The sequence below is a fragment of the Pristis pectinata genome, chromosome 15 (genome assembly GCF_009764475.1).
Source record: "Pristis pectinata isolate sPriPec2 chromosome 15, sPriPec2.1.pri, whole genome shotgun sequence".
Classification (NCBI taxonomy): Eukaryota; Metazoa; Chordata; class Chondrichthyes; order Rhinopristiformes; family Pristidae; genus Pristis; species Pristis pectinata.
The window spans coordinates 42,439,987-42,466,223 of record NC_067419.1 but is presented as its reverse complement, the minus strand read 5'-3'; the positions used below and the strand labels follow the sequence as shown (position 1 = coordinate 42,466,223).

At 44.9% G+C, this 26,237-nt stretch overlaps 1 protein-coding gene across 1 annotated transcript in view; it reads right to left on the bottom strand.

The window, feature by feature from the left end:
• Positions 1–20,546, bottom strand: part of nt5dc3 (5'-nucleotidase domain containing 3) — a 47,653-nt gene extending 27,107 nt beyond the window's left edge. Inside the window, exons 1-3 of the mRNA XM_052030380.1 lie at positions 19,914–20,546; positions 14,437–14,621; positions 1,453–1,527 (exon numbers count right to left, since the gene is read on the bottom strand). Of these exons, the coding sequence (XP_051886340.1) occupies positions 1,453–1,527; positions 14,437–14,621; positions 19,914–20,172 (519 nt within the window). The 5' untranslated portion in view covers positions 20,173–20,546. The remainder of the gene's footprint in view (positions 1–1,452; positions 1,528–14,436; positions 14,622–19,913) is intronic.
• Positions 20,547–26,237: the final 5,691 nt, after the last annotated feature.

Below are 26,237 nucleotides of genomic sequence, written 5' to 3'. Positions count from 1 at the left end.
CACTCACGGCGGCTCGTTCCGCCAAGCTATTCTTATCCTTGAATCACGTGCAAGGAGCGGGAGAAACCTGGTGAGAAGCTTAGCTGCACAACGTCACTGACAGTAAATAGAACGGCGGCGACAAATCCATTGGGCAGACTATAAAAAGGTTTTAAAGCTCATCCACTGGGACGGAGAAAAATAATAGTGTTGCAAGAATAAGTGCAGAGTTGATCAGCCAAAGTTCCCTTTCACAGCAACATGCCCGCTGATTGAGTCATGACACTTATTAAAGTTGTTCCTTTATATATGTGGCAAGTAGCAATGGTTACTGATTACTTCTATATTCGATCATTTACACTGGTGGATAAATTTCAGCCCCACAACCAACAGCATTAACAAGGTGGAAGCCACTGTACTCCATGATAGACAGTTCAGCCTAGTGGATGTGGCAGCCATGTTGGGAGTAGGGTCCACTGGCGGTCTGGAACACAGCAGCTTGTGCTACAATAGCATAGTGGTTCAGTTACTGAACCAGCAAGAGGTCTGGATCATTGATCTAAAGACTGGAACTTGACAGCAACTGTGGAGTTTAAATTCAAGTAAATAAAATGTGGAATTTATACATAAAAGATAGTCCCAGTGACAACAACCATGAACCCACTGGGTGTTGTAAAAACCCATCAAGTTCACTAATGTCCTTCAGGGTTGGAATTCTGCCAACTTCACCTGCTCTGGCCTACATACCACACCATCCAATGCAGGAGATTTTTCTTTTAATGCCCCCTCAGTTCCAGGACACTTGGAGACGGATAATAAATGTCGACCTTGTCAGCAACGCTCACATCCGGTGAGCAACGCAAAACAAAAATCGTCCCTCGTTCATCGGGAGTTGGCGGAGCAGTGGACCACTTGCCCTGCTCCTGATTATTCCACACAGGCTTGGAATGAAAACAGGAGGAAGCCAACCCTGATGCCTCAGCTGCTGAATATCCTGGTCTGTGCTAAATCGTTATACTCCTATTGGTAGAGTACCAGAATGTTATTGGACTTCATGGATACGCAGCCTGATGGGAATCAGCGTCTTTGGAGTGCTGAGTGGCTTTAGGGGTGTGGGTATTGGTTTATTATCGTCACTTGTACCGAGGTACAGTGAAAAACCTGTCTTGCATACCGATCGTACAGGTCAATTCATTGCACAGTGCAGTTACACTGAGTTAGTACAGAGTACATTGAGTTAGTACAGGTCAAAACAATAACAGTACAGAGTAAAGTGTCACAGCCACAGAGGAAGTGCAGTGCAGGCAGACAATAAGGTGCAAGGTCACAACAAGGTAGATTGTGAGGTCAGAGTCCATCTCATCATATAAGGGAACCATTCAATAGTCTTATCACATAGGGAGATGGTGCAGGGGACACAAGTGTAGAGAGGATGGCACAACATGGTTGCAAGTAAACAGTTAAATCACTAACCTTTTGCACATCATAATGAAGTCCACGTATCACAAAGTTCGGATTGTAATCATAGCTCCTCAGGTCTTCTGGATACTAGGCACAACAGAGACAATTCCATTACATCAGATAGAACACAACACTGGGATTGCTCGACAAAAAGGGACAGAATGGGCTGATGGATCGAATGGTCTCCTTCTGTGCCATTATAATTCTATGCACACTGACGAAACCCAGCTCAACCTCACCACCAGCTCCCTTGCCAATTGTCTGGCTCCTTGTCTGACAGCCAGTACTTGCAGGGCAGACACATCCATGAATACTGTGGAGATTGAAACACAGTGACTGATCACTACCAAAGGTGTGGCAACAAAAGTTAGGTTACTGGACTAGCAGGGGGGAGTGGACTGTTCAGGTTCAAATCCCAGCAGAACTTTAGTAACAGGAGTAGGCCATCCAGCCCTTCGAAACTATTCCACCATTCAAAGTCACAGTTGAGTTTATTGTCACATGCACAAGTACATGTGTGCACAGGTGCAATGAAAAACTTACTTGCAGCAGCATCACAGGCACATAGCATCATATAAGCAGCATTCACAAGATTCGTTAAGGTCACAGCTGATCTTCTACTCTGGCTCCATCCATTTAACTTACCTCCATCTCACCTGGTCTGGCCTGTACGCAACTCCAGACCCTACCTTTTTGTGACCCTTCATTCTGACAACATTGACCGTTTCTCTTTCCATAGTTGCCACCTGACCTGCTGAGTTTTTCCAGCACTTTGTTTTTTTGGTGCAGGTTTCCAGCATCTGCAGTATTTTTTTTGTATTTGATTTTCATGGATACTAGTCTCAGTTCTTTTTCCCTCGCACAGTAATTCCACACAGGGAGAGGAGAGAAGGTGAAATACAAGGGCAAGGAAGGAGCTTGCAATGTGCAAATTGGTTGCTTGCTTCACACGTTACAGCAGTGACAATTCAAAGGAATTTCATTGACAGTAATGCACTTGAGGGCAAACTTTTCCTTAAACACCAAATTCAAATGCTCAAACACATGGTCGTGTTCAAACCTAGATGAGCACAGTAACACAACAATCACATTACCATTTCATTGGATTTATTCCTTCCCTTAAAGCAGTATTTCAGCTCCTCTCCTTTTAGAACAGCTGTAAAAGGGAAAAAGAACTGAGATTTCTATTTCACTGCAAAGTTCACTGCTGTGCCAATGTACAGCATTAAAATCTTGAATTCTAAATGCCTTTGGGGAGCTTTAATTATGTTCACTGTTGTATGAAGTTTTGTAAACACAAGAAGCTATTCTGAGGGCACAGCCTCAGAATAAAGGGACGTCCCTTAAAACTGAGATGAGGAGGAATTTCTTCAGCCAGAGGGTGGTGAATCTGTGGAATTCGTTGCCACAGAGGGTGGTGGAGGCCAAATCATCGGGTGTATTTTAGGCAAAGATTGATAGGTTCTTGATTGGTAAGGGGGAGGGGGAGTTAAGGGTTATGGGGAGAAGGTGGAAGAATGGGGTTAAAAATAAATCAGCCATGATTGAATGGCAGAGCAGACTCAATGGGCCGAATGGCCTAATTCTGCTCCTATATCTTATGGTATTTACTAGTGGTGCCACTTCCAATCAGTCCCAACTACCTCTTAAGGTTTCTAAGCTACACAAATAAGACAAGATATCTTTATTAGTCACATGTACATCAAAACACACAGTGAAATGGATCTTCTGCGTAGAGTGTTCTGGGAGCTGCCCGCAAGTGTCGCCACGCTTCCGGCGCCAACATAGCATGTCCACAATTTCCTAACCCATACGTCTTTTGGAATGTGGGAGGAAACCAGAGCACCCGGAGGAAACCCACGCAGACACGGGGACAACGTACAAACTCCTTACAGACAGTGGCTGGAATTGAACCCGGGTCGCTGGCGCTGTAATAGTGTTCCGCTAACCACTACACTACCGATAACTAAGTTAAAGTTTGTTCAATGTTTTTAACATTAAACATTGATGCTTTGGCACCTTTAGCAGATAACCTGCTCACCTTTCTAGATTATTACAAAAGCACAAAGCACTAAATAGTGGATTTTGTCTGCAAATATGACCCAGAAATCTTATCTCATCACGTAGCCAAGTTAAAAATAAAATTACATCCCACCTTAACACCAGCTCTCCATAGGTAATAATTTTGGATTCAGGTGGACTTTAACCTGCACAGCAGCACTCCATTTATCATCCCTTGTGCACCCATCGACTTGAAGGTTAATCTTTTGCCAACAATTCAATAACGAACTGCTAGTGAGGTGCTCAGAGGTCACTCACTCATCATTGCAACAGGCAAGTCAAAAACGAGTTGGAGTCCAGGTCCTGACACAACTGTGCCCGCAATCTGCCGCTGGACTTAGTGCATAGCGTGGGTGCGAAGCACAAACGTACTGAGCAGAGGGAACCAGATGCACTTCACATCTGACCCCTCAACTTTACACTGAGGATGGTTGGTGTGTGTAGTTTAGGCTCAATCAAAATTTGGATTAAAAAGCTAATCCAACAGGGTAAACCAGTTTTTTCCCTCTTTGAATTAATTTCTAAAATCCCCTTGTACAACCTCAATGCACTGCTGTGATGAAATGATGAGGATGGCATACAAAGTTTTTCACCGTGCCTCAATACATGACAATAATAAACCAATTTACCACTTACAGGTGTTAAGATTATTAAATTTCTCAATCTTTTAAGTTCTGTGAAACTGCTTTAAATCTCTAGTCAGTGGAGACATTTAAAAGCAGACCAATGGCCTATGACAAGAGGTGTTGGTAAAAAGGCCTTCAGGGCAGCCTGTGGACTTGACCCTGAGCTCCTTCAGCTGAGGTCCATTCCAGCTCCACCAGCAGTGAGTCCTGGAGGAAACAAAAGTTAAGTCCAGCCCAGGGAACAAGGTGGGCGACAAGCTGGAGATGTAGTTGCCGCACACGTTGGCCCATTTATTCAGTGGACTCCAATAACGTGAAATTATATGGTGTATATAGATCATCTCAGATAAACCATAAGATATAGGAGCTGAATTAGTCCAATCAATCATGGCTGATTGTTTTTTCCAGCCCCATTCTCCCCATAGCCATTAATCCCCTTACCAATCAAGAACCTGTCAATCTCTTCCTTAAATACACCCAATGACTTGCCCTCCACAACAATCTGTGGCAAGGAACTCCACAGATTCACCACCCTCTGGCTGAAGAAGTTCCTCCTCATCTCAGTTTTAAAGAGGCGTCCCTTTATTCTGAGGCTGTGCCCCCCAGATCCTAGACTCTCCTACCAATGGAACATCCTCTCCACATCCACTCTGCCCAGGCCTTTCAGTATTTACTTGTTTAAAATGAGATCCCCTCATCCTGCTGAACAAAGAGTACAGGCCCAGAGACATTGAACGCTCCTCATACATTAAGAAAGTAGAGCAGGAGAGTGCTGCAATTTAGGTCAGAATTATATTCAGTTCCAGACACCATGCTTCAGGGAAGATATGTTGGCTTTGGCAGTGGATGCAGTGCAGATCATGAATAATACATGGCGTTAAACTGAGAACAGTTTACATTGACAAGGTTTATAAGCATGAAAGGTTAAGGGGTGGTGCAACAGTGTTTAAAACTAAGGAGTTGTCTAGATGAACAGATAGGAGGTAGAAATTTGTCCTCAGTGCACTGACTAAGCACTGTGTCAAGTCTACCATTTTACACTTTATACGTTTGTATTTACCAGGTTTTCAAACAATCTAGTATTATAGCAAGCATTGCTGACATTATGCATTGAGGACATCTACAATGGGTGATATCTCAGGAAGGTGACATCCATCATCAGGGACCCCCACCATCCAGGCCATGCCCCCTTCTCGATGCTGCCATCAGGCAGGAGGTACAGGAGCCTGAAGACCCACACCTCAAGGTTCAACAACAGCTTCTTCCCCCCTGCCATTAGGTTCTTGAACACACTTGTAATTCTACCTCGGACTATATCGACACCAGAACGATCCAATACCAGAGGGCATGCTTTTAAGGTGAGAGGGGGTAGATACAGAACAGACGTGAGGGGTACGTTTTTTACTGAGAGAATGGTGGATGCCTGGAATGCGTTGCCTGATAGGGTGGTGGAGGCAGATTCATTGGGAGCTTTTAACAGGGGCTTGGATGGGCACATGAATGAGAGGAAAATGGAGGGATATGGACATTCTGTAAGTAGGAGGGATTAGCTATGTCAGCACAACATTGTGGGCCGAAAGGCCTGTTCTGAGCTGTACTGTTCTATGTATATTTCCCTCACCTTGCACTACGTTACGTTTATTTTTGTGTCGTGCAAGTTATGAATAATTTGTGTTAATTTAAGTTTATGTAATTTATGTTTGTAACATACTGTGCTGCTGCTGCAAAGAGCTAATTTTCATGGCACTTATACCCTGGGTATGTCTGCCCATGACAATAACCTTGAACTTGAAGTCTCTTTTAGCTGTGGTGGGAACAGAACTAATCTCACAGATACTGTATAAAGCCCCAGGACCTGGAGACTTGCCCAGCAACTTTCCAACAATATCATACCCACTTCTCAGTTCGGTCCTTGCCTGTCTGTGCTAGAGCGAGCCAGTCAATAGTCACTGTGTTGTTCCTTGTACACACACCAGATCAGATGAAATCAACAATAACAGAGCAGTAACCTAGAAACAGCAGCAGGTCATTCAGTCCCCCAAGCCTGCTCAGCCACTCTAAGAGATCATGGTCAATCATTCATTCTGTATACTTGCCTTTGCACCATACCTAATGAAATCTTGATCAAGAAGCTGGAGGAACTCAGCGGGTCAGGGAGCACCTGTGGAGGGAAATGGACAGTCGACGTTTCTGGTCGAGACCCTTCATCTGGATGAAGTGATAGGAATTCAGTATAAATCTTCGAGATTCAAGAGGCTGCACGTGCTGGAATTGGTTTCCGAAACACCTGTACCTGCAGTCTCTTGTGTCTTGAAAACTTGATTAATTTCAGATTTCAAACGAACAACCGATTGCTGGTAATGGAAGAGTTCTAGGTGTTATCACCCCTCGTGTGTTGAGGTGCTTCCCAACCAAGCCTGAGAGAGCTCTCTAATTCTTCAACTGTTGCCTAGAAAGTGCTAATATAATCACAGTAGTACACCACACTCTGCACCTGAAACCCACTCCATTGAAGCCACAGTAACTGAATTTGGGAGACAGAGTACAACAAGCTGATGCAATGATATACAGACTGTCCCCGGGTAATGAATGGGTTCCATTTTTACAGACATCTTTTAAGTTGATTTTGACCGCAAGTCGGAATATACACAAAAATATGGTAACCATACCTCCACAGTATTGTAAGGAATGGCATCTAGAGCACACAAGACTGATTGGAAAGAACAATTACCAGAACTGGAAAGAGAGAGGAAACTAGTTCTGTCCTTCCAAGGAACGAACATACGTCAGACTTTTGAACTCAATAACATTCGCATGTAGGGGTGTCCACAACTTGGGCATTCGTAACCCAGAGACAGCCTGTAATGTGCTTGGTGCTGTCGTTGTCATGGCTATCCCCAAGGTCGAGGATAACGGTCTTCGTTCCTTTGATCTATTTATGGGCTCTCAAGTGGCTAATGAGTCCAATTCTTTCATGCCGGTTCTTGACTCAGGAGCTTCCAGCCATCACATTGCCTGCTCCCGTCACCCTCCCCCGATCACCGAAAAACTTGAGAAGTAGCCCACAGAGGGAAGACGCCTGTGCGTGTATTTGTTTAACGTGTACTTGATGTTGCACTACAAAAAGCCCACGATACTTCACAAATCAACCAACTGATTCCAATGGCATGGAAACCACGACGATTGGAGCTGATGGATTTGTTGCAGCCTTCATCCGCCTTCACAGCCATTGACTTTGAAATAACTTCGTCCGCCTGTTCCACCATTGAGGTCTTGGTTGGATTGTTCTTTGTCAGGGACCTCACCATTGACCTTACGGCCATGGGTGACCCTACCAGGAGCATAGCCCCAGACGGCATCACTCTCGGGATCCCAGGACCACACAAACTCCTCTACCACAACAAGGTGACAATCCACGGAGAAGAATTGGTGCTACCAGAACTACGTCAATGCAGCAAGAGCACACAAAGAACAGAAAGAGTGCACCATCATATCTCTTGAAGATTTTTCTTTTAATGATAATAGGAGGCCATTCAACCCATTGAGACCATGCTGGCTCTCAGAGCAATCCCATACCCACACTTATTTCCCTGTGACCTATTCCCACTCATGTTGACAAGAAAATAGGAGCAGGAGTAGGTCACTTGGCCCCTCGAGCCTGCTCCGCCATCCAATATCACGGCTGATCTACCCCTGGCCTTTTCTTAGCCAGGTCCCCACAGCTCTCGATCTTTCAAACGGTTATCTATCTCTACTTTATATACTTGTAATGAGCTCACCTCCACAACACTCTGGGGCTAAGAATTCCAGAGGTTCATCACGTGTGAGAGTGGCCATCAACTCTCCCCCAATTCTCCTCCTATCCACCTGTGGCAGAGGTAATTTAAAGCAGGTGATTAGCCACAACAACCAGCACGTCTTGGGGTATGGGAAGAAACAAGAGCACCTGCGGTCACAGGGAAAATGTACAAACTCCACACAGAGAAAGTGTGGAGGTCAGGATTGAACCTGGGTCACTGGAGATGCGAGGCAGCATCGCTACCTGTGCCACCCATCTCCCAAACTACCCAGTCAAGCACCACCTACCCCACCTGTGGCAAAGTCTGCGAGTCCCACACTGCACTCTGAAGTGACTGATGAGCCCAAAGAATTGGAGTGAAAGCAAATCATGCTCAAGTGCCTAAGAAAATTCAGGTTAGTTTATTGCCATAGAATAAAATTCCTTGCTTGCATGAAGCTCACAGGGTAAATAGCACACACAGTAATAATGTAACAATATATACAACGACGAGCATAAGAATGGTACAAAGATTGCAGTGCAAACTGAAGTAGTGCTAAAAGTGCTACTTAAGAAATAGAGCCATACAGCAGGGAAACAGGCCCTTCGGCCCAACTGGTCCATGCCAACCAAGATGCCCATCCAAGCTAGTCCCACTTGCCTGCGTCTGGCCCATATCCTTCCAAGCCTTTCCTAACCACATACCTGTCCAATTGTCTTTTAAAAGTTGTTAATGTACCTGCCTCAATCATCTCCTCTGGCAGCTCATTCTATATACATACCACCCACCCTCTGTGTAAAAAAGTTGCCCCTCAAGTTCCTATTAAGTCTTTCCCCTCTCACCGTAAACCTATGCCCCCTGGTTCTTGATTCCCCAACCCTGGGAAAAAGACCGAGTGCATTCACCCTGTCTATGCCCCTCATGATTTTATACACCTCTATAAGATCAGCTAGTAGGCCAGTTAGCCCCTTATGCCTCCTTCACCATTCAATGAGATCATGGCTAATCTTTTACCTCAGTCCTACTTTACTGCTCTAAACCCAGACTCTGAAAAAAACTGTCACTCCTTGCCTTTAATATACTCAGCCACTGAGCCCCTCAGGTAGAGTATTTCAGAGATTCAATACCCTCTGGATAAACAACTAGCTCCTCATCCCTATCCTGAATTACTAAGCTCTCATAGGATTGATGGCATTGACACCTCACTGCTGAACCTGGTGTGTTCCTTTTCCAGTAAGCTCACATTCATTTACTGGGGACAAGTGTCCAGGCATTTATCTTGTACTCCTGGATGGCCAACCAACAGAAATGGCTTCTCTTTATCCACCCTAGGATCTTGGAAACTTTAATCAAATCAATCCTTGCCCTTTTAAATATAGGGGGATGAAGCTGTGTAAGAGCTCCTAACTTAACCGTTGTGAAATGATGCCACATCAACAGGGTGGCGACGTGACCCAGTGAACCGCGGGAGCCTTCACGAGGCAGGGGAAAACCGGCAACCGACAGAGCAGAGAGGCACAGAACTTGGAGCTCGAACTAACACACCCTTCCTACCTCACCTTTCACCAACTTATGAGTTTGACTCAAAATTTAATCACTTTTTGACAACGGAGCTAATATCTAACATCAAGATGCACAAAATCAGAGGAGATCAGAAGTTTGGTCAAAGAGGCAGGATTTAAAGAACACCTTGGGAGATTTAAGGTGGGAATTCCTGAGCTTAGGACCTTGGCTATAGCCCCCCAGTCGTGGAGTGGTTAAACTGAGGGATGATCAAGAGGCAAGAGCTGGAGGAGCACTTGGAGTACTGTGTATGGTTTTGGTCAGCCTGTTGTAGGAAAGGTGTGGTTGAACTGGAAAGAGCGCAGAGAAGATTTACGAGGATGTTGCCAGGACTAGAGGGCCTGAGTTATGGGGAGAGGTTGGCTAGGATAGGTCTTTATTCCTTGGAACGTAGGAGAATGAGGGGCGACCTTATAGAAGTGTTTAAAATTATGAGAGGCACAGATAAGGTGGATGGTAACAGTCTTTTCCCCAGGGTAGGGGTGTCCAAAACTAGGGGGCATAGATTTAGGGCGAGAGGGGAAAGATTTAAAAGGGACATGAGGGGAACTTTTCCATGCCAAGGGTGGTGAGTATATGGAATGAGCTGCCAGAGGAAGTGGTTGAGGCAAGTACAATAGTATCATTTAAGAAGCACTCGGATAGGTACATGGAGGGGCCTGGAGGGATATGGGCCGAACGCAGGAAATTGAGACTAGCTGGGTGGTCAGCATGGACTGGTTGGGCCGAAGGGCCTGTATCCATGCTGTATTGCTCTATGACTCTATGAGCACCGATATCTTAGAGAATCATAGTGTGAAGATATTACAGAGGTAGAGGAGGGGTGAGACTATGGAGTGCTTTGAAAACAAGGGTGCAAATTTTCTAACTGATGCACTCTTTGACGGGTGCCAAAGCAAGTCAGCACAGCGCTATGTTTGCGTATAAAATTCAAAACATAATTGGATCAGGCCAAAGCAAACCTGACCCCAGCCCATGCACTTATTTTTTTTTCCATACTCAACCCAACTGTTGCTGTAACAATAACAGTTTTAAGGAGCCTGCTGAACAGGAAGCCCAACCCAGGCATGCAGCACCTGCCAATCTACCAGCATTAAAGGGCACCCATGCCTGTCCTAATTTTAAAACCTTTTCCATAAGAAGCTCTTCAGTGCCTTCCTTCCTTTCCCCTCCCCTTTACCGGTCAACTCGCTGGCTCTTTGTCCCAAGGGCCTCCCGAGCTCAAGTCACACTTCGATGGATCTCTCTGCCTCTTTCAACAGCATCTTTCCCCCCCCCCCCCCCCCCCCAGAAAGGCTTGAACCGAGAGCAGACCGTAACCCCAGCGTGTCCTGTGCCTGGCTGGTGACAGAGTACTCAGCACCGCACTACAAAACACTGAGTCATCTAGCCCAGCCCAGCTCAACCCCAGAGGACTTGAAATTTTCCTCATTCCCACCCAGATCCAACACATATAGATTCATAGAGATAAACAACATGGAACAAGCCTTTTGGCCCAACTTTTGGGAGCATGGACACCAAAGTTGTCCTCGTGACACAACTTCGTTTGGTGCCATCTAAGCAAGAATTAACAAGTGTTCACCTCCCTCTCTTAAATGCCACTGAAAGGAGTGGTGTCATCTGGACAACCTCGGTCTCCACCCTGTTGCAGCCTTTGTTCCGAATTGTCCCCAAGCCTTTGTTCCCGCCACTTCTCTGGAACTAGTTTTCTCACTTTTCCAATTCTGATGAAAAGTCACTGACCCAAAACATTAGCTCTGTTGCTCTCTCCGCAGATACTGCCACACCTGCTAGGGTGCCTGCAGCATTTCTGTTTTCATTTCAGCATCTGCAGTTTTTTTGTTTGTTCTACTGTGGAGAACAAAATCTGCCCTCCTTACCCAGCCTAGCCTATTATGACCCTCAGGACCTTACCTATATGGTTCACCCTTGACTGCCCTCTGAAAAGATCCAGAAAACCATAGAGCTGTACTGCTATGAATGGCTCAAGACAGTTTTTCATCATGGAAGGACTTGGGATGGACCATAAACAGAGCCCACATCCCATGAACATAGAAAGGGCTAAAAGAATGTTGGGTGAAACCAACCCATAAGAAAGATATCCAATCTACACGGGGCAGGCAAGGTAGTGTAGTAGTTAGCATAACGCTATTACAGCGCCAGTGACCCGGGTTCAATTCCTGCCGCTGTCTGTAAGGAGTTTGTACGTTCTCCCCATGTCTGCGTGGGTTTCCTCCGGGTGCTCCGGTTTCCTCCCACATTCCAAAGACGTACGGGTTAGGAAGTTGTGGGCATGCCATGTTGGCGCCGGAAGCATGGCGACACTTGCGGGCTGCCCCTAGAACACTCGATGCAAAAGATGCATTTCACTGTGTCTTTCGATATACGTGACTAATAAAGATATCTTAAAACAAAGTGCTCCGAATAGCGTCTGCATGCTCTGTGGAGAAACTCAACAAACACCACTTCTCGTTGGTTCTTAATTTAGAGAACAAAGGCTTCACTGTCTTTAGATTGAAGTCTTGGGACGTGGGCCAGTCAAGGTTCTGAAGCAAGTAGCTATCTTTTGTTTCCCAAGCCCAAAAGTTGGTTTAGGTTGAAGCTTACACCCAAGTTCCTTAAACAGACAACATGTGAATCAAAGGCTATGTAACAAAACCAGATAATATTATTATTATAAACTGGATTCCATACAATAGCAGGACAGTGTTACATAATTCCCCTCGTCCAAGGTGACACAGAGAATGAACTAATGACATCTGAAGTTAAAAAAAGGGCAAGAATTCTTTTGTGACGGGCAATTGAGTAACATCTGGAGACAGGGAGGCTTGGTTTTGGTTTATTATTGTCACTTGTACCGAGGTACAGTGAAAAACTTGTCTTGCATACCGATCGTACAGGTCAACTCATTACACAGTGCATTGAGGTAGTACAGAGTGCGCTGCGGTATTACAGTGTAAAAACAATAACAGAATACAGAGTAAAGTGTCACAGCTACAGGGCTGTGTGGGAACATGGTTTGTGGAGGGATTGTTCCAACCACAGCACATGTGTGGATAGTGGACGGTCATGCCAGCCTCCTGAAGCCTGTGTCCAGGGAAACTAAAGACTGTGGGGAAAGAGCAAACACCAGACAGGCCTTTGGCAACAAACCATGGGAAAGTGAGAGAGGAAAGTTACTGGAGATGCAAGCAAATGCTGGAATCTGGAACAAAAAAAAACACAAACTGCTGGAGGAACTCAGTGGGTCGAGCAGCATCTGTAGAGGCAAAGGGATGGTTGACGTCTATGGTCGAGACCCTGTATCAGGACCAAGAGAGTAGAGCGATGGTAGCCAGTACATAGAAGTGAGAGGGAGGGGCGAGACAGGGGCTGGTAGGTGATAGGAGGAACTAGGTAAGGTGGGGGATAATGGGCAGAAGGTTACTGTGCTGTTTTTGCCAACAAGAATGGTTTAACAGCAGCCGTTCTAAAGTGAAGGAAAGTACAAGCCATGAGGACAGATCACACAGAAGATCAATGGATCATCTGCCTCTCCAGCTCCTGTGAAAGATTTGATTCCAAGTTGTACTTCGAACAAAGGCTGTATGGGTTTCTGATAATGTTGTATTTTAGTGTTAATAGAAGAAATGTTTGGGAAATTTAAAGGCTTTACTGGCAAGGGCAAGAGGTTTTCTTCCTAAGCTCTGAACTCCTATTTGAATGCAGCTGCTGAGCCCATGAATGCCATACCTATGCTGCACACATGTAACTGCTCACCGGCTGTGGAAGACAGGAGCGAAACCTCTGTCCTCACCAAGCTGGTAGGAAGGCGCAGCCCTGAGGGATGAGGACGTGGGAGTTGGAGGAGGAAGATCCTGAGTGCTTTTGCTCCACAAAAATTGCCCTCGAGGGCGCTCCTGGAAGACCAAAAGCAGGGTCCATACAAGGGCAGAATAGGCAAGAGGGTGCACATACTGCCCATATGGATGTAATGATTCCAAAGGGGACCTCACAATTGGTATCTGCTTACATTGTGTGGTATAATTTGTGTTGTCTGAACCTAGGTGCCTACAAACGCTGTTGCGAGCAAGTTTTTCATTGTTCCTGTACCTCACTGTACTTGCACCAATGACACTAAACTCAACTTGACTCAAAGTGGGTGCACGATGCACCCACGTGGATGCAGGATAAAACTGTAACAGGTCAGCACAAGGTGACCAGGGGCCAGCCAAAGTCCCACCTCCACACTCACATTAGTAACAGCCAGGCACCCATTTCTTGGGCAAGAAATGCAGTTCGCCCTATGAAGAAATGAAGTTTGCAAATCCATTGCCTAGCTGCAACCTAGCTCCAGAGAACAATTTTCTGATACAGCTAACCCCTGGTGTCAGATCAGATTCTGGCTGCAATTACACTTTAGTATCACAACAGTTCAAGACTATAACTATAGTTTTGAACTGTTGTGATACTAAAGTGTAATTTAACATAAAAATGTCTAGCAAATAAAAAATCATCCTGATAAATAAGAAAAACTGATTCGGTTTGTGGTTCGACGGTTAAGACTATTACATTAAAAACTTGCAGCCTGGTAGCACCTTCAATATCCGTAGAATCTCACAACGCCCTTTGCAACTAATGAAGCATTTCAGAAGTGAAGTCACTGCGATGTAGCAAAGTGGATCGTATGACCTAATCATTTGGTTTGGACTTTGTTCAGGAATAAATCATAGCCAGGATAATGGAGAGAATCCCTTGATTTTCTTTAAAATAGAGGCATGCTATCCTATGCAGTTACCTACAACTGCAGGTGGAGTCTGGACTCATCCAAAAGACAGCACCTCTGACAGAGCCGTACTCCCTCGATGCTGCACTCAGAGCATCAGCCTGGATTTTAACCTGATCCTTCTGGTTTAGGACTAGGTTAAGGATACCCAAACTGATTCTAACTATATGTGAAAGGATGTGCCCAAGAAATAGGTACTCACTTTATGCTGCTCAATGAGGATTTCTCGTGCAGCGTTGAAGATCAAAGTATGCAAGTTGCTGGAGTAAAAAGCTAGAGTATAGTCGTAGTCAAAGCCATAGATCTCAATATCCGAGAGGCAAACCTCATTGTTGGCAAATATCCCATCTGGATTAAGGTAATTGGATCTTCCTGGGAAGCTCAGATCTGTGAAAGTGCGAATACAAGTTAGTTACCACACAGGGTTCTCAATAAACACTTAAACTCCGCAAATAATCCCATTTCAAATTAAAAATTTGGCAAGATGGTGGATGAATGGAATTGAGATACAATGGATTCCAATTAAGCTCCAAATGTAACATGTTCATCGTAATTTTCCAAGGTAGTATCTCCTCCACGTCCTTCCTATAATGGGGCAACCAGAATTGAATGCAATACTCCAGATGTGGCCTCACCAGATTTTCATAAAGCTGCAGCTCAACCTCCCGACTCTTGAACTCAATGCCCCGACTAATAAAGGCAAGCATGCCATACGCCTTCTTTATCACCCTATCAATTTGTGCGGCCACATTCAGAGAGCTGGTGCTATGGACTTGGATAGCTGAGATCCTGACTGAGTTGATACAAATGTGGGAGAATAGGCTACAGGCAAAATTAGTGGGGTAAAATGGCGGGCTAAAATTAGTGGGCTCTCTCCGAGAGCTGGCATGGACTCAATGAGCCAAAATGGTCTCCTTCTAACGTCACATTGAATATGGAATTAAAACCCGACTCTTTGACAGACCTTTGGCTACCAATTCCAAAGTCCTTTTACAGGTCCGAACATTAATTTTTCCTTCCTAATTATCTTTCGAAGTGCCTTGCTAAGTTATGGCAGCTATGTAAGTTGTTGAGGGACGGATCAAATGTGATGTCAGTGAAAGGTGAACCAGCCTTCAGGAACTGAATTTCAACCTGTAACACAAGCGGCCAGGGAAAAAGAGAAAACATGAATTGAAGGGGAGCTAGAGAAACACAAGAGCAAGATAAGCATTGAGGAGTTGATTTAATCTGGAATCTACAGACCACGAGTCAGCAAACATGGAATTATAGGACTATTGTAAAAGTACACCTGGTTCACTAATGCCCTACCAGGAAAGAAGTCTGCCATGGTTACCTGGTCTGGCCGAAGTGCAAATCCAGACTGCCCTATTTGGCATTCACTTCAGAGAGATGGCAATAAGTGCAGGCCTAGTCGGCAATATCCATGCCCTGTGATCGAATAAATGAGGGGAGTGGGGGGGAAGAGCAGGAGGAAGCCCGTGTGCAGCATAAACACAAGTGGACCAGCTGAATGGCTTATTTCTATGCATCTAATTATTTGTATTGAAAATATACTTCTATTAACTAAACACCTTTCTGCTTCTTTATATCACACTTATTGTTGAGTACATATACATGAACGAGGCCCAGCAACAACACACAACACAATACAAATCCTACCCTTGCAGAATCTGGAGCACTCTCAACCACAATCCAGCACGGCAGTGCAGCGGTTAGCGTAACGCTGTTACAGCGCCAGAGACCCGGGTTCAATTCCAGCCGCTGTCTGTAAGGGGTTTGTACGTTCTCCCCGTGTCTGCGTGGGTTTCCCCCGGTTTCCTCCCACATTCCAAAGACGTACGGGTTAGGAAGTTGCGGGCATGCTGTGTTGGCGCCGGAGTGTGGCGCCAACATAGCATGCCTACAAGCATGGTGACACATGCGAGCTGCCCCCAGAACACACTACGCAAAAGATGCATTTCACTGTGTGTTTGTATGTACATGTGACTAATAAAGATATCTTATCAGCAAAAGACGGCAACAGTTGCATTTTGACCCATGCTTTTTTTTTTCGCCCAGGGTTAATCCATTAATCCCAGATTAAAAATAGAACTTTCTTAGCAGCACAGTGAAGAAGAACTACAGGCAAAGCCTTGAAAGAGATACATTGCTCAATGGGAAACCTGATCTGAGATCAGCAGCTCCAAGGATCAAGTACCTTGAATTTCATGTTGACATCCTCTCTATAAATGGAAAGTCATCTGTCACATGAGCTCCTGGGTAGAGGACCAACTCTACTGCATTAGAGTTTTAAAGATGATGACCGTCCTCTACAAATATTTAATCCCAGTCACTCTAAAACTGCCACAGAAAGATCTAGACAAATCATTAAGATTGTAAACATCCTGCTGGAAAAGCACACCCAGGAATATGTTGACTTTGTCCTGGAATCACCAGCGATTTAAGAAAGTTACCAGAGTTCTGGTGAGCAGCTGGGTATTGCCGTTTTACATTTTTGTTTCCAGTGAGTGAAATAGTTTGAATTACTGAGAAATGAATGGGAAAATAGGATCACACTGAGCTGGCACAGTCTCGATAGGCCAAATGGCCTCCTATCTACATTACAAGGAAGTGAGAGAAAATACAGGAAAATTAATGATGAATTATTCCCAGCTCATACAACTAGCTCTATTCATGGAGGGAGATAAAGAACTCCTCCACATTCTGTGCAGTAATCATGCTGTGTAACAGAGAATTCCAGTTCTGAAATTCTGTTGCATTGACTTTTCAATGGAATCGAACTTCTGCAGCAGACTGGAATGTGTCATTGTTACTGTGTAGTGCATTTAGAACCACTGAGCAAGGATGAATTTCAGGGGTAGGTAAGAAAGTCAAGGCAGTGTTACGTTTTCATCAGCACAAATGGCTCAGAGGATGATGATGGTTACAAAACAACCATCCACAAAACAGAAGTTTACTTTCCATGCAACTTGATTACAGTGAAACTGCAATAATCCACCACCTGATATTTTCGGAAATCCCCATGGTTCAGCATCTGGCTCACCTGGTTCCGTTTCCTGAACTTCCTTTAATCTCACTGAAGCCCTTTTCCCACGCTTCTTTTAAACTCACCTGGTTGACTGGAAGATTTATTATCCTACTGCGTAACATCTTAAAAAAAATTAAAAGCGAGTCAAAGTAATATCCAATAACCTGGAAAATCTGCTAGTTTGGCAGAACACAGAAGGTGCCAGGTTATTGGCATTTTACTGCAACCTTATTAAAAACCATAGAAAGGATCCTGTCCAGATGCATCACTGTTTGGTACGGCAACTGCTCTGCCCAACACCAAAGAGTTGTGAAGACAGCCCATTCTATCACAAAAAACAGCCTCCCGTCCATTGACTCCGTCTACACTTCACGCTGCCTCGGGAAAGCAGCCAACATAATCAAGGACCCCACCCACCTCATTCTCTCGTCTCCCCCCTTCCATCGGGCAGAAGATACAAAAGCCTGGGAACATGTACCACCAGGCTCAAGGACAGCTTCTACCCCAGTTATCAGACTCTTGAACAGACCTCTTATATAATAAAGATGAACTCTTGATCTCTCAATCTACCTCGTCCTGGCCCTTGCACCTTATTTGACTACCTTGCACTGCACTTTCTCCGTAACTGTAACATTATATTCTGCATTGGTTTTTTTCCCCTTTTGTGCTACCTTTATGTACTTACGTATGGAATGATCTGTCTGAATGGCATGCAAACAAAAACTTTTTGCTGCATATCGGTACATGTGACAATAAAAAAACGATTACCAAGAAAGAAAAATACTGCAAAGCTGCCTAATGGGGTGTGCTTTTTCTCCCCAATTTCTTTTTGAAAAAGTAAAAAAAAACCTTGGAGCATCAACTATACTCTGTGGAGAGATGACTACCAAAGAATGATCCACTCAGTCCAATGGGCTCAAAGATGATTGACAAGGTCAACTTGAGAACGACAGATTTTCCACAGATGGGGTGGAAGTGCCTGACCAAGGGGGTGAGTGGGTAACCTGGGAGGTGGCGCACTCCTTCTACCATTTACCTGGGATTTCAGTGTGCTCCCTATGCATTGACTCAACATTCACAGAGAGAGTGACAAGGGGGACCAAGATATCTTCAGACCAGCCATTGGTGGGCACTAGCATGGGGCCAACTTGCACACACAAGTTCTCTCTCATACGCGCATATACATACATATCTCACACACACACATATATATTAAGGAGGCTGTTAGGTGGCCTTATAGAGGTACAGTATATAAAATCGTGGGGGGCATAGATAAGGTGGATGGTAATGGTCTTTTTCCCAGTGTAGGGGAGGCTAAAACTAGAGGACACAGGTTTAAGGTGGGAGGGGAAAGATTTAAAAAGGACCCAAGGGGCAACTTTTTCCACACTGTGGCGGTGGTGGGTGTGTGGAACGAGCTGCCAGAGTAAGTGGCAGAGGCGAGTACAATTATAATGTTTAAAAGACATTTGGACAGGTGCATGGATAGGGAAGGTTTGGAAGGATATGGACCAAATGCAGGCAAATGGGACGAGCTCAGGTAGGCACCTTGGTCAGCATGTATGAGTTGGACCAAAGGGCCTGCTGCATAACTCTACGATTCTCTGCACACACACGAGCCTCCCCTTCGTGGACTCTGTCTTTACTTCTCACTGCCTTGGTGAAGCAGCCAGCAATAATCAAAGAACCCACCCACCCGGGTCATTCTCTCTTCTCTCCCATCAGGCAGAAGATACAGGAGCCTGAGGGCACGTACCACCAGACTTAAGGACAGCTTCTACCCCACTGTGATAAGACTATTGAACGGTTCCCTTATACAATGAGATGGACTATGACATCATGAGCTACCTTGTTGTGACCTTGCACCTTACTGCACTGCACTTTCTCTGTAGCTGTGACACTTTACTCTGTACTGTTATTGTTTTTACATGTACTACATCAATGCACTCTGTACTAACTCAATGTAACTGCACCGTGTAATGAATTGACCCATATGATGGGTTTGTAAACAAGCTTTTCATTGTACCTCAGTACAAGTGACAATAATAAACCAATACCAATCTGAACCTCTGGGAATGCACGGTTAGTGGCGATGAATTTCTGGGGCAGACTGGGGTTGTTATTGGGGCAAAGGATTCAGATTCCAATGGAATGAACGTCAAAGGGAAGGCGCGACTTTAAACAGGATGTTTACTCGTCAGGGACTCCCAAGTTTGCTGAACAGGTTGTGGGAGTTTTAAGATAGGGTAAAATATCTTTCTTAGTCACACGTACATCGAAACACACAGTGAAATGCATCTTTTCTGTAGAGTGTTCTGGGGCCAGCCCGCATGTGTCGCCACACTTCCGGCACCAACATAGCATGTCCACAACTTCCTAACCGGTATGTCTTTGGAATGTGGGAGGAAACCGGAGCATCCGGAGGAAACCCACGCAGACACGGGGAGAACGTACAAACTCCTTACAGACAGAGGCCAGTATTGAACCAGAATGCTCGGGGGGGGGGGGGCAAAATTTGGGGTAAAGGCTCAAGAGTACAGACTCAGCCACGACGGGCCGAGTGGTCTCCCGCTGTACCTTCTTACCTTCGGCGGGGAGCGAGTGGCGGTGTCCCCGGGTCAATCGGAGGGGGGGGGGGGGTCTCTTACCTTTCTTGGTCTCGTTGTACAAGGACCACAGGTAACTCCGGCTGTGCGCCGCGCTGTCCGAGTAGGGAGCCCACGGTTGCTCCGGGACTGCAGCGGTCCGGCGGCCGGGCAGCCGCTGGGGACACGGCGCACCGCACGCTAAACCAGAGCCGGTCCACCGACCGTGCGCCCGGCTGCAGCCCAGCGGAGCAGGGGTGTCAGCCCGGGGTAGGAAAACCTCCCGGATGCCTCTCCTCGCCGCCAGGGTCCGAAGGGTCATCTTCAGAGCGCAGGTAGTGGGGGAAAGGAACAGGGGTCGGGATACCGCAGTCTTGCTAGTCTGTCCCGATGCTGTCCTTGGCAGAGCCGCAGAGACAAGACTCCCACTCACTGCCCCAACCCGCCTGTCGTCACTTCCCTGTTCCAGAACAGCCAGTCCCACACCAGACAGTGGCGCTAACTTGTGTGCGGGTTTCAAACCTGCACATCAAAACCGTGCAAAAACCGCGCCAGATGCAATGAATCATCCCTAGAAAGGAGACGCAGAACAGGCCCTTCGGTCCACGATGTCTGCGCCGAACACGATGCAGAATTTAAAGTGAATCCCTTCTGCCTGCACATGATCCACGTTCCCTGACAGCCTCTTCAACGCCACTGTCGCATCTGCTTCCACCACTCCCCCCTGACAGCCCGTTCCAGGCGCCCACCACTCTCTGTAAATAAAAACCTGCCCCGCACATCCCCGCACGACATGCTATGTTGGCGCCAGAGGCGTGGCGACAGTTGCGGGCTGCCCCCAGAACACTGTACGCAAAAAAAGATGCACTTCACTGTGTGTTTCGATGTACATGTGACTAATAAAGAGATCTTAATCCTATAAACTTTCCCCCTCCCACCTTCCATGCATGTCCTCTAGTACTTGACATTTCTACCCTGGGAAACAGATTCTGACTGTCCACCTTAAATATAATCTTACAAACTTCTGTCAGGTCTCCACTCAGCCTCCACCGTTCCAGAGAAAACAATCCAAGTTTGTCCAACCTTTCCTTATAGCTCAGGCCCTCTAACTCAGGCAGTATTCTGGTGAACCCCTTCTGCACCCTCTCCAAAGCCTCCACATCTTTCCTGTAATGGGGTGACCAGAATTGTACACTAAACACCAAGTGCAACCTAACCAAAGTTTTGTACAGCTGCAACGTGACTTCCTGACTCTTATACTCAATGCCCTGACCGATGAAGGTAAGCATGCCTTCTTTACCACCCTATCTACTTGGGCGGCCACTTTCAGTGAGCTATGGACTTGCTATACCAGCTATCTCCCCTCTCCACTCTCAGTCCTGATGCAGGGTTTTTCACCCAATATGCCGACAATTCCTTTCCTCTTACAGATGCTGCCTGACCTGCTGAGTTCCTCCAGCAGATTGTTTGTTGCTCCAGATCCCAGCATCTGCAGTGTCTTGTACCTCTTTTGAGGAACTAATCACAAAAAATGCTGGAAACCCTCAGCAGGTCAGGCAGAATCCATGGAAGGAGAAACAGGATAGTTTTTTTTCAGAGATGCTGCCTGATCTGCTAAGTGTTTCTGTTTTTATTTCATTTTTCCAGCATCTAAATTTTTTAAAATAAATTTTTGATTGAGAAACCAATAAAATAGAAGTTTAGAAATAACCACAGCTGGTATTACAAAAATACATTGGGAGTGAAAGTTCTTCTGTGGACTGCAGCCAGGGCCAGATTCAGCTGCACGAGGAGTGAGGAGTTAAGTGGTGGATGACTCAACAGCAAGGGAAATGGACAGGCACTGCTGTGGCTCTAGGCATGAATCCAGGACAGTGTGTGGCCTCCCTGGTGCTAGGCCCAAGTCTATCACAGAAAGGTTGCAGGATATTCTAAAGGGAGAGGGTAAGCAGTTAGAAGTCAAGGTTCATATTGCTACCAATGAAAAAGTAAAATGAGGAATCGGGCTCTACAAATTGAATTTAGAGAGCTAGGTAGAAGATCAAAAAATGGGACCTGTATGGTCATAATCTCTTGATTAGTCAAGGTTGCCACGCAGGTTGATAGGGTTGTTAAGAAGGCGTATGGAGTGTTGGCCTTCATTAGTCGGGGTATTGAGTTCAAGAGCTGCAAGGTGATGTTGCAGCTCTATAGAACTCTGGTCAGACCACACTTGGATATTGTGTTCAGTTCTGGTCACCTCATTATAGAAAGGATATGGAAGCTTTAGAGAGGGTGCAGAGGAGATTTACCAGGATGTCACCTGGATTGGAGAGCATGTCTTATGAGGATAGGTTGAGTGAGCTAGAGCTTTTCTTTTTGGAGAGAAGGAAGAGGAGAGGGGACGATAGAGGTGCACAAGATGATAAGAGGCATAGATCGAGTGGACAGTCAGAGACTTTTTTCCAGTGTGACAATGTTTAACACGAGGGGACATAATTTTAAGGTGATTGGAGGAAGGTATAAGGGGGATGTCAGGGGCAAGTTTTTTTTTTACACAAAGAGTGGTGGGTGCGTGGAACGCAGTGCCTGCAGAGGTTGTGGAGGCAGATACATTAAGAACATTTAAAAGACTCTTAGACAGACACATGAATGATAGAAAAATAGGGGGCGATATGGGACGGAGGGGTTAGATAGATCTTAGAGCAGGATAAAATGTCAGCACAACATTGTGGGCCGAAGGGCCTGTATTGTGCTGTGGTGTTCTATGTTCTACTTCTGGTGCCATGTGCTAATAGAAATAGGAAGTTAGGTTAGATGAATGCATGGCCAAAGAGATGGTGCAGAGGGGGAGGGGGGGGGTCGCTTTAGATTCCTGGATTACCAGGATCATTTCTGGGAAAGGTGAGACCCGTATAAACTGGAGTGGTAGCACGGAACCAGAATGGATCCAACATCCCTGCATGGGTGGGGTGGGTGGGGGATTTGTTAGAGGTGTTGGGGAGGGTTTAAACTAATTTGACAGGGGAATGGGAGTAGGAGTACAGTATGGGGTGAGGAACAGACAAATAGAGGAGGAAAACTAAGCAACAGGTATAGAGGTAACTCACAGAGAACTGTGAAAATAATACGGCAATGATAATAGGGGATTTCAACTTGCTCAATATTTTGGGTGAACAGCTTAGAAGGGAATGCAAGGCTGGATTGCATCTACTTTAATCTCTTGTTAAAGCCTGTAGATTCCAGATAGAAAGAAAGACTGAAGATGATAAGGAGGTGCACAGATTTGATGTCCTGGAGAAAGAATGAATTAGGAGGGAAAATATCATGGCCTTACAACCCAATAGGTAATGCAAGCTCAGAGGGAGTGTGCAGTGGACATTGAACTGTACACTTCCAGCAATGAGCTTTATTTTCAGGGATCATTGATTAAAAATTCAAGAGTTACAACAATGTATTGATTCCATGTGAGCCTGGCTTCTACAGTCAGACGATTTCTGGTGAAGTAATGCCAATTCAGTGAGACGTGCTCTCACTAAAATGAATCATTGATTTTACTTATGTGTGATTGTTAGCTCTGACAAGTTTCATTTCATTATGGTTTTTCCCAATATGTTCCATACACTCTTAAAATTCAAATAGATATGTAGTAGGAGAGTAACCCCTACTTGATCTGAGTACCTATCTTATACAGTAGAATTGAATGGCTTGTTATCTCTGGAAAATTGAGTACAAACAATATTATCATCTTATGTTTTTGATATAATTTTATGCAAATATTTCCATGATATTTCTGAATTACATATTTGTTCAATTATCTATATTAAACAATAAGGCTAATAAATTAGTTGATACAGAATGTCTCAGAACTGTTGGCATCTAACCACTCCCAGACAAGGACACAAGTAGTCTTCAGAGTGAGGGGACTGAGGTAAGGTGGAGATGACAGAAGTGACATTGGGGCAGGTCAGGCAGGTGTGTGGTGTGTCTGACATTTTGATAGGTTATAGGTTGTTAGTAAGGGTGAGACATGGGCAGGCCTCCTCTGTCAAGTGGAATGCACCTCCTGCACCATATTGGGAGGTGCTGGATACTTACGGTGTCTTGGACAGCCACGTGTACAGGAAACGTCTCCGGTAGCTTGAGGTCCACGTTTCAGAGCTGGAGCAGCAGATAGTGTCGCTGTGGTGCATCACTGAGATGGCAGCACATTGAGAAAAGTAGTCACACACTGCAGTTTAAGTAGGAACGGGAAGAGATAGCAAAGGTGGCTGCAAACTAGGCAGAGCAGGCAGGTAGTGCAGAAGTCCTCTGAGTCAATCTCATTCTCTAACAGACTTTCCTACTTGAGTATCGTGGATCTTCAGCAGAGTGCAATCAGCGCCAGGAGTATGGTACTGTGAGTGGCTCTATTGCACAGGAGAGATTAAGATTACGATTTCTTTATTAGTCACATGTACATTGAAACACACAGCGAAGTGCATCTTTTTGCGTAGGGTGTTCTGGGGGCAGCCCGCAAGTGTCATCACGCTTCTGGTGCCAACATAGCATGCCCACAACTAACTAACCCGTACATCTTTAGAATGTGGGAGGGAACCGGAGCACCCGGAGGAAACCCACACAGACACGGGGAGAACGTACAAACTCCTTACAGACAGCGGCCGGAATTGAACCCGGGTCACTGACGCTGTAAAGCGTTACACTGACCGCTACATGAAAGAGCAACAGTGATTGGGGATGGGCGAGTGTTTCTGTGGCTATAGACGTGACTCCAGGATGATATGTTACCTCATCGATGCCAAGGTCAAGAATTGTCGCTGTATATTTCCGGTAGTGAGCTTTATTTACAGGGATCATTGATTAAAAACTCAGAGTTGCCACAATGTACAGATTCCACGTGAGCCTGGCTTCTACAGTGAGATGATCCAAGATTGTCAGAGGTCCCAGTTTATATTGGTACCAGTGACATAGGTAGAAGATGCGGTGTTAAAAACAGAGTTTAGGGAGCTAGGAAAGAAGTTAAAAAAACAGGAGCTCAAAGGTTGTAATCTCAGGATTTCTCCCAGTGCCAGTACATACAGAAATATGATAGAACAGTGTATTCACTATGTTCATAGTTAATTCTTTTAGAGCCCCAGGATGTAGGTCAGTAGGTCCTTTGGATTATTAACATCCAGTCCCATTAATTTCTCCAGTGCTATTTATTTAATTAATGAGATTTCTTTGAGTTCATCATTCACTCTGGACCCATACTCCTTTACTATCACCAGGAAGTTTTCTGTATTTGCTTCCTTGAAGACAGGTACAGATAATTTAGTTTGTCTGCCATTTCCTTAGTTCCCAATATATTTTCTCCGGTCATTAACTTTATGGCATGGCGGGCCTGTTCTGCCAAGTGGATTCACATTAACTTCAGCTAATCTATTGATTTTTACACTTCTATAAAAGCTTTTACAATCTGTTTTTATGTTTCTACTTTTCCTCCCCCATGAGGCTTCGTCTTCCTTTGCTGAATTCTGAAATTTTTCCAATCCTCAGGATTACTGTGTTTTTGTTTTGGCAACATCATTATACTTTTCCTTTAATCTAATGCAATTGTATTTTTAAATTCTCTTGATGGCTGTGATTGGACCATTTTTCCTGTTGTTTTTCCTTTACATGTATTTATATTACTTGTAAGCGCTGTATTAATTCTTTAAATGTTAGCCATTGCTTACTTTTAATATAAACAATCTGCTGAAGGAGCTCAGCAATTCCTTTCCCTCCATGGACGCTGCTTGACACGTTGAGTTCCTCCACCAGATTGTTTGTTGCTCCAGATTCCAGCATCTGCCGTCTCTTGTGTCTCCAACCTTTTAATATAGTTTTGTAATCTACCAGAGACACATCACACCTCTTGCGTTCATAGTTTGCTTTATTCAGATTTAAGACCCTGGTTTCAGATTGAACTAAATCAGCTTAAATTTTTAAATATAAAATTCTTATTATAATCAGCAATCCCTAAAGGCTCCAGATCATCAATTAATTCTTTCTCATTACATAACGCCAGATCAAAAATAGTCTGACCCCTCATTGGTTCATGAACATAATGATGAAGAAAACCATCTCTTATATAGTCCAAAAATTTGTCCTCTGGGCTATTACTGCTAATTTGGTGTACAAAATTGATATGTGGATTAAATTCCACCATGATTATTCTATTACCCTGTAACATGCTCCTCTAATTTCCTAATGTATAACCTGCCCTACATTATCAATACTGTTGGAGACTTGTATACAATCCCCATGTTTTCTGCCTCTTGTTGTTTCACCCAAACCAATTCTATTTCTTAATTTTTTGAGCCAAGATCCTTCTGCTTTACTCCTACTGGATTCTGGACACAAAATGAATTAAAGCTTCTAAAATGA